This window comes from Lepisma saccharinum, chromosome 4, assembly GCF_977018435.1.
Source record: "Lepisma saccharinum chromosome 4, izLepSacc3.1, whole genome shotgun sequence".
Lineage (NCBI taxonomy): Eukaryota > Metazoa > Arthropoda > Insecta > Zygentoma > Lepismatidae > Lepisma > Lepisma saccharinum.
Genome location: NC_139232.1, coordinates 1333264 through 1346068, shown reverse-complemented (window position 1 = coordinate 1346068; position 12805 = coordinate 1333264). Strand labels below are relative to the sequence as shown.

The 12805-nt window shown below is 39.8% G+C and overlaps 1 protein-coding gene across 2 annotated transcripts in view; it reads right to left on the bottom strand.

Annotated features, from left to right (window-relative positions):
• The window catches only part of Ptr (patched domain-containing protein), a 303517-nt gene that overhangs the window by 44250 nt on the left and 246462 nt on the right, over nucleotides 1-12805 (bottom strand). For both annotated transcript variants that reach the window (XM_083120235.1, XM_083120236.1), the window contains one exon: nucleotides 8859-8990. In XM_083120235.1, the coding sequence (XP_082976361.1) occupies nucleotides 8859-8990 (132 nt within the window). The remainder of the gene's footprint in view (nucleotides 1-8858; nucleotides 8991-12805) is intronic.

The window sequence follows — 12805 nt, the reverse complement described above, 5'->3', positions numbered from 1 at the left end:
AAATTACGCCGCTCTGCGCTACGCACGTGAGTTCGTCGAAGAGCAAACCTCGCCAGGGTGCGGAAGACTTAGCCGGTTGTCATGGCAACGGTGACGTCACCTAGCGTTGGCCTTGAACATGGTGTCGCCCTCTACGTGAATCAGTTCTCTCGTCGGAGAAAACATCGCATCCAGTGCTTGTGGCAAAATCTTCGCGTTCTCGCGAGATCTTGTTCCGCGTGTGTGTTTCGCGTTTCCTATCGTGTGTTGTGTTCATGTGTTGAGCTGTGGTTTCTACAATGAACCCAGTAAATGACTTAGTGTGTAATTTGTTGCAGACACCATTTTCCAGATGGACGGATGAAGACAAAAAAGACATTTTAAATTGGGGGGGGGGGCACTGGCACTTACTATTTGTTTTCATTGCCTATAAATATACTTCTTCACCTGTTATTTTAGGCACGAGCCGCTACTATTGTCTTGATGAAACAGCACTTTTTTCTTCTTCAAATGGGGTCGTTTTTTCGTGATTTTATCCTTTAAACGCTCCAACAACGCTATGTAATAATCGCTGTTGATGGTCTGGCCCTTTTTGAGGTAATCGATGAATATAATACCATGCGCATCCTAGAATACTGATGCCATAACCTTGCCAGCCGACTGTTGCGTCTTTCCACGCTTTGGATTCGGTTCATCACGTGCAGTCCACTCGGCTGACTGTCGATTGGACTCTGGAGTGTAGTTATGGAGCCATGTTTCATCCATTATAATATATCGACGGAAAAATTCGTGTTTATTACGGTTGAATATCGCTAAACATTGCTCCGAATCTTCAAAACGTTGTTGCTTTTGATCGATTGTGAGCACGCGCGGCACCCATTTTGCACACAGCTTTCGCATGTTCAAATATTCATGCACAATATGTCAACACGTTCCTTTGATATTTTTAAAGTCTCAGCTATCTCGATCAACTTCACTTTACGATCATTTAAAATTATTTTGTGGACTTTTTTTGATGTTTTCGTCGGTAACAGCCTGTTTGGGGCTTCCACTGCGTGCATCGTCTTCGATGCTCATTACGCCTCCTTTAAATTTAGCAAACCACTTCTCAACGGTTGATTTTCCTGGTGCAGAGTCCGAATATTGTTTATCAAGCCAAGCCTTGGCTTCAACAGTATTTTTTTTTCGCAAAAAAGCAATGCTTTATTAACACACGAAATTCTTTTTTATCCATTTTTTCACAATAACAAAAGCTGCTTCACTCACAATGCTATATCTCACGAACTAATTATCCGGCAGCTGTGAAATTTATACACGTATATTTTGAAGGTTAGTACTAAATAAAAATCACATGGATTTAATTCTAGTAACGCCATCTATGAGTCAGCCTACGAACTTTTCAGCCCACCCGATATATCTGTTCTGCCTTTGTAGCTCGGATCCGAGTCACAAGTATCGATGCATCCAACCAAGAAGTGAGCCGCTGACGTCATTTCAACCCAGCCTCAATCGACAATTCTATTACTGACGTCCTACACTGTTCATAGGCTCGCTAACTATATCTATACCTGTGGTTGTTCCAAAAATAACTGGTTTCGTTTGTACTTTGTAATGAGATATTCAGCTACACGCTATAATACAGCGTAATGCAAACGTCGTTACCTTTGTTACAGGGGGAACATGCTGTATATTTCATCAACACTTTACAGAAAAATAATATATTCTTCTGGATCATTGGACACTTCTTCCTGTCCCCCCGCTAATGACGCCCGTGATATGCTCCTGTTATTTTCGATGAATGCTATGTTAATCAAGAAAAAATCGTTACACACGGAATTGATTTTCTCACTGCTTGGAATTAACTAATTCCACTACTGCATGCCAACCTTACTTGATCACTAGTTTTGGTGTAACGTCGTATCTAGAAATATATTTCGTGAAGTATCCGAACCATATAAATGTTTGTAATTAATAGCTACGTTGATAAAATTTATAGGACTTCCATAATAATATGAAAATAAATTATTATTGTTATTAATACATGAATAGGTAAAAAGACTGTATAAGAATAGGGAACACAACGTATTCATTATCTAACTTACGTGTATTTAAGATCACATAGAAATTGTATAAAAGCAACTGTCCTGGCAGGCTATTAATGTCAAATATAAAAATAAATAGAATATTTATTGAACAACAAAAAAGTATGATCCCAATCTAATCTTTACCTTCATGTAAGTTCGGCGGAAATAAATAACTCTCGATTGTACAACAAATGCTAAACAAGTATATTTTGATTTTTTAAATTTTAGTACTTGGTTCTTTGGCCTGTTCCAGAAATGACTCTTTTCTTTTCCAAATGTCTACTTTTTCGGAAAACCTTCGGTAATTTAAAATAAATATATCTGTTTATTTGCGTTTCCATTTTTTGTAATTTCTTCACTTCTCTGCATCAATCGCGAAGATGAGGATGAGAGATGATATGATGAAATTGGTGAAGAGACACTCACAAAGAACACAGGCCGGGTCTCGAACTTGGGAACTTCTGTGTCCAGTTCGAAAGTCGACCACTTGTCACGCTCAGCCACCTAATCAGCAAAGCACGATTTTCAAATAATCCTTTTTATATGTTCTAGGAAATTCCGATACAGCACTGTAGCTTTTTCATGTTTCGAGAGGTGTTTTTATGAACACAACACGGAAAGAGCAAGCAGTGCCTTTCACTTCCGCTGACTCAATTGAGGCAGCACTGAGCGAAGGAGAAACAGTTTCTTTTCCTTCCCTGTTTCTTTGGCCCTTCTTTTCAATAAGACTGCAACTTCTTATGGTTCGTTACGTTCCAAAATCCCACTTCCTCTACGCCAACTACTTTTGATTTGAGACCGTCTTTGATCATAAGTATAACGGCCAATGAACTGGGAGGAAATAACGCAATTTCAGCAAAGAAATTTACAAACCGAAAGGTTTAGAAAAGTAGGACACTGAATATAAATTGGCGGTTCACTGCACCGTACCATAAAGGCACATAGGGTTGGGGGGAGGGTTGTGTGATGAGCATCACGCTCTTCCCGTTTCAACGCTCAGGATGGGCCCAAAAACACTTGTTAGAGTCTGGGTGATTTCCAGAATGACTTTATGCAGGGACAAGGGTGGGAAAATTCCGACCTTAGATGACCTACCTCGGGATTCGAATCTGCTTCTTCTGCGTGGAAGTCCGACGTTCTACCGACTCGACCACGGCAGCTTGCGAATAGGTATGGAATGGGGAAAGAATTAGTTTATATCTATTTAATCGTAATTTTCTTCTTTCTTCGTTGGTGCAACATTGCAAAGGAGAAAGAACACAGTTTCCAACAATCGTTAAGAATGGATGTCTAATTTCAATTTTTTTCTGTGACATCTTGCATTGGGTCATTTTTTTGTTAATTTCCTTGTTTTAGTATAAAACGGTCTATCAGTACTGTATCTGGGACTATGTAAATAACTATATTTCTTCTCCTCTTTCAGTACTTTTGAAACATATTCCCTTCCAAAAGTTGCCATTTCCCGTGTACAGTCAGCGGCAATAAAAATGGGACACCTAGATCCCGAAATACTTGATTCCCTGCAAGGCGTTAAGTGTGTTGCATAACTCTACGGCGGTGGTAGAAGTTGCCATTGAAAACTTGCTGCTGAAATCCATTTATCACCGTAGAGTTAGGCAACACACATAACGCCTTGCAGGGAACCAAGTATTTCGGGATCTAGGTGTTGCATTTTTATTGCCGCTGACTGTACAAGATAAGGTGTCAAATAATTCCTTTTACAAAATACCACACGTATCAGTTAAAAGTCAAAGTCTTACTCCACGTTTTATTTTGACTTTTGTTATTTTACGTCGCTTTTCTGCCACTTTTCGCTAATCGCGACGATGAGTATGAGTGATGATATAATAAAATTGTCAGAAAGAACACCCATTCCCAAGCTGGGATTCGGACCCGGGACCCTGGCGTCCGCCACGGAGACCGGCAAAGTGTTACTGGAACCGGAACGTTTGTCTCCGAAACGCCACAAACGAAGCTCCAACCTGCTATCATAAAACTGAACAAGATTTAAGTTCCAATCTTCCTCAGAGTATCGTCGAACTGGTCGTGTGGAGAAATCACTTGGGGTTCGTTTTAGAAGTGATTACATGGAAGAACAATGTCGCCGTGATTCAACCTTCAGGTGAAGGCATTGTCAACGCCAGAGGATCTTCGGAGTCTTCAGAGAAAATTGCAGGGTGGAAGTGGTACAGGGATCAGCGAAAGGTCGAAGGTCATTTCACTTTCCAGAAAACGCGAAGGTGGAGAAAGAGTTTCTCTCTCGCCGTGCGCCACTTTCACTTGGTCATCTGCCACGGTCGCTACATCCGGAGATCCCCAGATCTTCCTTCCAGATTGGAGAGGCTGAAGATGTTGCAGCATCCGCTTCGCCCTTTTGGGCTCGTGGGTGGAACTGTTTTCTCCAAGATCGGAAGAAGAATGGGAGAAACTACACGAGAAGGTCGTGGGTGTTTTGACTCGCATTTAGGCTTCAAGATCCACTTCGTTCAAAGAGCCCCGTTCGAGTTCGTGCAACGTGTGATATCGCCAAAAAGAGGCATTGGAGATATGCAAGGAAGCTTTAGGTACTGCGTGTAGCACGTTGAACTTCGACATATGACTTAACATGATCAAAGAAAAAATGGACTATTCATCTGAGTAGTAGTATCGTCTGGAAACTTTAGAAGAGCAGTTCCAGGTTATCATTACAGCGACAGTCTACTATTTTTCACTAGAGTACCGTCGACCTCCGTGGTGAAGCGGTTAGCACAGTGCGTTAAGACGTCAGGAGTCCCGGGTTCGAATCCCTGCCTGAGCATGGGTGTTCTTTGCGAGTCTCCCTTCATCAATATCATTACTCATCTTCATCGTCACGTTTAGTCAAAAGTTGCAGAAACGTTATACAGACATAGGAGACTTTCGTCTTATAAAGTGTGGAAGTTTTTAGAGGCGTATTCTCAAATAATAATTATGCATGTACCTAACATACATATATATTTATATTTAGTATTTTCTTATTATGAATATGTAAACTATAAAGCTCTTTGTGTAGTTAGAATATACGCGAAAAGATATTGTAGGCTTAAGTGTAAGCCTATTGCAAATAATAAATAATATCGCCATAATGAGGGATGATATTCAGCGAACAACTTGCCCCACAATTCATTGCGCCATATTTCGGACGAAGAGATCAGATCCTCCGCTGAAAACATCTGGTAAGCATTATGCGTAAGGTCTTAAGTGAAGTGATTCAAGGTACGATTATCGTGATCATGTGAAGAATGTGCACTTTTTACCTTATCTGAAGCCCTACAGAAATGGTGAAATATGTGTAACATGGTGAAATGCAAATTTTCTCGCTGTAAGAAGACATCTCATAAGTTTTCCTTAACACGCGTGAATCTGTTTCTTCCCAGAGTACACTGCGAGATGACATCATTAGCATAAAATACTGATAACATTTGTCAGTACTACTATTAAAATAATAATACTTCTATCTTATATATGACTTCTTACGTATCTTTTCCGCTTGTTTTAGATTCTTGACGATGAGAATAAATTATGAACTGATGAAATTAGATGACGGGAGAACCAGAATGACACATACATACTTCATTGAATATTGTAATCACAAGGAAACCATTCAACTACAGACATGGGTTCTAATAAACATTGACTTGGGGCCGAACTTTTTATCTAAATACACAGTAGACTTAACCTATTTTTTCTAAACATATCGACCCTGTAGAAAAATCTGAGCGCCAAAGTAGCCTAATGGTTGACGCTTTCGCCGTTGGTGCGAGAGGTAGGGTTCGATATCTGATGAGAAATCTAAAATTTCAGCGTTAACACAGGATCGTGAGGACAATTGGGGATCTACAACCTTTGTCAGAAAAGTTCCAGGACTGTGCTCGTAAATAGTAATTTATTCAACTTATGAACTAATGGTCCTAGGTTTTGTCAAAATAGTCCATTCAGCTATCTATACACAGTTTCCACCATTTCGGAGGTCATGGAAGCAAGCAGGGAAAGCTTCATCTAGGATGCTTCTCAGCACTTCTGTCACAAAACCGTTTGGATTGCTACCAATATCTTCATGGCGCTTTCCTTTGAGCGGTGTTTGCACACAAATAGTAATCACACGGTCGGGTAAATATGGGGGATGTGGTAGAGTAGAGATACGATGATTGGCCAGATATTCCTGGACTGATAAAGCAGTATGTGGCCTTGCATTGTCTTGCAATAAGAACTACTGCCCAGATGTCCACAAATCAGGACGGCGCCTCAGAATTGCTTGACGCAAATGTTTCAGGACGTCAATATAAAGGTTTTTGTTTATCATTTGTCCTTCAGGTGCACCAAACCTTTAGCATGAAAAAATGGGATCAACATGTCTTTGGATCATCTTGCACTGAATCTCTGCCCTTCCGAAACCTTTTGTGCCATTCAAAGATACGACTTCTCGATAATGCCTTGTCACCAAATGCTTGCTGTATCATATTCCATGTCTCACTAGGGGTTTCCCAGCTTAACGCAAAACTTAATGTTAACTCTCTGCTCGAAAAGCACGTCCATCACAACACTTGTGTAACTTCCAACTAAATACGCCAACAAGCCAAACAGTGTGCTGCCAAGCACAGCCCTGCCATCTAGTGTGTTTACATGGAAACATTTCCGTCATTTATGTTCAGAACACATATCAAGTGAATGAATATTGTGTTTGAATATCACAGGTAAAGAATAAAAAAAATCAGTCCTGGAACTTTTCTGATAAAGGTTGTATATTAAAAGAGAAAGTAGCAGAATAGGGCCTAGAAAGCCAGGAAACGGCGGCGATGGGACTCGATGCACTTAACACGCTTGGTCGTTTCCAGGTCTGTTGTCTGTTTACCCTGTGATTTATAATGGCAGTAAAGGACTAACATTACCAACATGACTGATAATTACAGCAGAATGTACAGTACACAATGAAAGAAATTGTAAGTGCAACAGAAAACTATTTTTTTTGGCACCGAACCTGACAAAAAACACCCTCCATTACAAACCGTTACTGTCTTTTCACGTTACACTGCATCTCTAGCGTTGCTGACATTAAGTTGCCGTGAAAAGTTGCAGCTAATGCTTGACATGCGGCCATAATCATTGTTGACTTCAGCCTCGCGAATTTTTCCATTGTTGTTGTCATTGTGTTTTGTTTACTCCTTTTCTGTTTTTTGAGGGAGGAGGGAGAGGCACGGAAAAGTGAAAGCGAGATTGTGGTCAATCATTTACGGCACCCACTGCGAAAGTGGTCGGCAATTAGAAAACTCTTTTAGCATACAGACACTTCCTTTACAAACGCATCGTTGAGGAAGAGTTGACAAGACAAAAGTTCCGATACATCACAAGTCTTAGGCTCGCTTTAGACGAAAGCATTTCCCTTAGAATTTAAACTTATATCTTAATCTTATAGCATTTTTTACAGCAAGCAATTCTTTACACGGAAGTATTTCCTGTAAAACTCCGGCAATCATTTGCAATTGCAAATGAGAGAACGTTAAATAATATATACAGCACGAAATGAGCCACGCTATAAAGCATGTATTTAAGCAGTGCAATTGATTTGTACCTAACATCTTTTGATAGGAAACGTTATTCCTCTCGGTTGAATAGTTATCGGCTTTTAAAAGTGTGAAGTGATACATTGTCTTTATCTCACTCGGCCGCCATTACAACTGCACTCGTGACCTAGAGTTCGCTTCTGATTGGTTATGCTACAAAATTAGGACCGAATCTATCCTTGAGAAATGCCATAAGATTTTTTACTTTACATGGTAGCATTTTGGCCAATGCATAAATGCTAAGAAAAATGCTTTCGCCTAAAGCGTGCAATGTTAATTCGACATTTACGATTACTCTTCTTTCGAAAAACGCCATGATATTCCAAACTCTGAAAAATGACATCTACTTAGAATTCCTTCTAATGCATTCACTTGAATTTCCTTGTGGTTTGCTTTCGTATTTAACTGGCTTACGTAGTCACGAAACTATTGAGAATATCTATACTCTCTCCGGGGAAACTCTGGAACGAGTGAACGATTTGATTGTATTGGATTGATTTGGTGTTTTAAGACCACTTAATGCACAGTAAGGCTAATAGGGACTGGACCTACAGTTTTAAAGTAGTATCCGAACCACTATGTGCCTCCACCGGGAATCGAACCCGGGACCCCTTGATTACAAGGCGAGAACGAGTGAACGAAAACAAGTCTCTGCGCAAGTAGTGACTCGAGTTGGCTCGACCAATGAACGCGTGAGAGGGAACGGAAATGCGTTGAGGGAGAGAAGCGACTGCAGCTACCAGCCACTTGTACTGCTACGCTTCGCCCACTCGCTTTCTTCCCTTCTCTACCGTTATGCGAAGCCTTGCTCTAGACAGGCACGTAGCCGAAATCTTACAAACATATAATTCAAATAATGTATAGTGGTAATAAATTTTACTTCATTAGTAAGATTAAACATCTTGTATAATAAGTTGCAATGTACTGAGAAATTCATCTTCACTTTTATCGCATTTATTGGTTCAGTTGGTGTTTAAGTCCACTTTATGCACAATAAGGCTAATCGGGACTGAACCTACACTGTGTTCATTCACCGGGTATCGAACCCGGGACCCCTTGATTAAAAGGCGACGACGGTGCGCCATCGGGGAGACCTTTTATAAGGGACGAGGCCCCTCCATCGAAATACAATTCTGGCAACGGGCCTGGATCCAGAGATTCCCTGGATAGAGTATAGACAGGTTTACGTAGTCACCAAAAAAAGTCTTGTACTCACCGGCCTCTGATTTGGGCGTGGTCTTGCAGCAGACCAACGAATGCAGATTCTTCTTCTCGGCGAATCCCGACAGAGCGACGCACGCGGAGAAGAACGTAATGTGCCACATGAAGGTGAACCAAACTGCAAATCCTGAAATGAGACAAATACATCCGTAAGTTCACGAAAGATATACACTTTTCAACATGAAATTTTTCAATTGTGATTTCTCCATCACCCATGATCGTTTATCATGGAAATGTTCAGAGCGAGTAACGTTCCGAAGTGGGCTCCACCCACACACAGGTTTCGTCCTGCGCGCGCAGGCGCAGAGATTACGATTCATGTTACTGCGCATGCGTGTACGCATTCTAGGCTCGCTGAACTCGCAGTGCGATGTGAGAACACGGGATAGCAAGACCCCATAGAGGGTTATACTGACATGGAGTCCAGGCACCAGAACCTCCTTAGCCTGTAAGATTGCAGTTACAGAGGAGTACTGCATGAAAGAGATGTTAACAATTGATGCCTTCTCATTGGCATTGAGTGTTTCAGAGTTTTAGTAATATAGTAAATAACTATTGTATAATACTGCCGTCAGTTTGAGGGGGCAAACTACAATTGTATTCAGCATGTTCACACAAATTCCATTAGGATAAGATAATAATCTGTTCATATTAGAAATAGCATATGTCAAATATTGTTGCGTGAGCAAATATCCAGCCAGGCTCACAGAAACTTACGTAATATAATTTCTTATGGAATGTTCCTAATTGCACAGGTATGTCATCTGTGGTACTTCAACCAATCATTAACGTCGGTCGCGGGTAACAGCAACATGCATGCGTTAAAAAAGTGTAAACGAGATCCTTTCTTTCGTAATTATTATTTTCAGTGTTGTACTTAGAGCTCAAGAAGTACTGTGAATAAATATTTTTGCGTTCATATCTCATAGTAAGGAAGATAAGTGAAGCAGTTAAATATCGCAATAATTATGGAAATAGGGCGGCACACTGAATAAGTGGAAGGTATTCAAGGAATCATAACGATTACATTTCAAATCACACACAGAAGATAGCAGAATACTTAAATTGCTATTGGGAGAAAAGCTGTACAGAAAAGAAATAAAGGAAGACCGAAGATTGAGGTGGAGGCATATCACATAGAGGCTTGGAAAGAAGAGAACGAGAGAGAAGGGTGACGGAGAGAAGAAACACACAGAGAGAGAAAGAGAGATAGAAGAGAGAAAAAGGGAAATTTGGAAGGAGAGAGAGAGGAAACAAAGTGAAATATGGAAGGAGAGAGTGGAGAGAGCAAACAGAGAAAGAGAGAGAAGAGAAAGAGAGAGAAGAGAAACAGAACGAAATAGAAATAGGGAAGAGAGAGATAGAAAATAGGGAAGGAGAGCGAGGGAGAGACGACACAGAAAGAAAGAGAAATAGGAAAGTAGACAGAGATGAGAGGAAATAAAAAATAAGAGAAATTGAGAAGGGGAGAGAAAAACAAGACGAAACAGAGAAATAGGGAAGAGTAGAGAGGGAGAAAGAGAGAAGAGAAATAGGGAAGGAGAGACAGAGAGGATAAAACATAAAGCAAGAGAAATAGAGAAGTAGAGAGAGAAGTGGAATAGGAAACAGAAAGAGAAAAGAGAGATACAGGAAAAGAAGAAATTGTAAAGGAGCAAGAGGAAGAGAGACAGAAGACATAGTGTGTATCTCATGATTTAAACAAATTTACCAGAAAAATATCATCACGTCTAGATAAAGTGTGACCAATTGAAGCTTTGAGCCACATTATGTGGAAAGGTCATATTTACTGTTGATACATCAGGAATAATACTAGAAGGGCGTTCACATCATCTTAAAATGATCATCTATATTTTCACAGCTCATTTTTTGAAAAGTTTTTACTTTATAAATTATATATAGGATGTATTCATTTGATTTTAAATTCTTCATTTTTGCCTTCTTGTTATTGTCACACAACTACGGAAAACGTAGGTGCATTTATCGCATTTGCCATTTATCTGACATTTAGATAATACAAGGAGGAGCTACAGCCCTCACTTGCTCCTCCTTCCAAACGTCCATGACAGCATATCTGGTTTTAGTACTGCAACACTTTTCCAAATGCGTATTTATCCCAATGCAATTCAAAGTGGCCTGGGGATGGATTTTCTTTGAGATTGTCCCCATCAAGTTCATATAATCATCACTCGCCCACATCGTCGCGATTAGGCAAACGTGGAAGAAAAGCAACGCTAAATAAATACAAAACAAAAACCACAATCTATGCATTCTTGGAGACAGACACAGGAAATGAGCTAGTGTGAAGTGTTGAAATTCGATAAAGGTTCAACTCTTCGACTAAGAAAGTTAGCACAACCAAGCCAGAAATTGTTCAACAAAGAGGTTATTATGACTTGAGCTCTTTACTTGCTTCATCTCAAAGTACAATCAGCTGATTCCCAGACCGGTGTCACTCGGGAGCGACGCCATATCTGTGATCCATCTGCCTCCGTTCGCAGGGCTATTGGCATGTCACAACGGTCTAATCTCTTAGTTGCAGCTTGTCAGATTGTTTTCGTAACAGATTATGAAAACGTTGAAGCAGGTCCATTAAGTCATGGGAAATCAGACTTTTTTTTCTCTCTGCGTGAAGTGAAGCTTTGAAGATTATGCAAAGAAGTACATTCGCATCATTCATGAGCCAGCCTTCTCCAAGTATATGAAAGCGATGAAATGAACACATTTATTATCTTATTCTTATGCGCTTTTGCATCTGAAGTAGCTTAATTTCTTAATTATTCCCATTATAGTGAAGTTTCTCAGGGGTTACGCGTCTACATGAAGAAAGATGTTTGTAAACAGCATTCACATTCATTTAGGTGCCAAGGCTTGCCTATTACGAAAGACGTATGAAACACGAATGTAAACGAATTTGTGATGCGTTTTTATACGCGTACTTTGCTGTCTTCAAAGAATCTTGGAACTCTCGCCTAAATAATATTTTCCTCTTTCAGTAAATTTGTATAGTAGGAGAATGGCTGCTTCTTCTTGTAAAGTATGCTAAGACCGCCCCAAGTAAATAAATATGCCTTGTACTTCTCTCTGGATAAACTTTATTGTGAATGACACCTATTTTTGCAATGAATGCAATCCTCTAATTTACACTCAAAAATCCACCATCAATTCTACCAATAGTAATTTAACTTTGAAGACCATTGTATGATTCTACACTATGAGTTCTACGAATAGTAATTTTACAGACTATTGTATGCTTTTACTAAAAAATTAAAAGGGATGAGGAGACAGGTGAGTGGAGAAGGTTACATAATTTAGAACTACATAATTTGTATTCATGTCCAGACATTATTAGAATAATTAAATCAAGAAGACTTAGGTGGGCAGGCCATGTGGCACGAATGGGAGAGGAAAGAGGAGTTTACAGGATTCTTGTTGGGAAACCTGATGGTAAGAGACCAGTAGGGAGGCCAAGACGAAGATGGAGGGACAACGTCGAGATGGACCTAAGGGAAATCGGTAGGGATGGAAAAGAGTATATAGATGTTGCTCAAGATAGGGACAGATGGAAGGCCTGTGTTGCTGCAGCCATGAACCTTCGGGTTTAAGAAGGCTAGAGAGTTAGTTAGTTAGTTAGTTATTAATTCTACCAATATAAATTTTTAAATATCACTGTATGGCTTTACTAAAAAAAAATCACTACCAGTTCTACCAATGGTAATTTTAAGGACTATTGTATGCTTTTACTAAAACAATGCACTATCACTAATACAAACCAATAGTAATTTTTAAAAATACATTGTATGCTTTTAAGAAAAAATCATTACTAATTCTACCCAGAAAAGTGTCAAAATTGATATTGTCAAGTTTCCATTGTCATATTCACAACACAACAAATTGGAACAAAAAAAAAAAAGGCCTTCCACTTTCATTGTGCACTTTGTA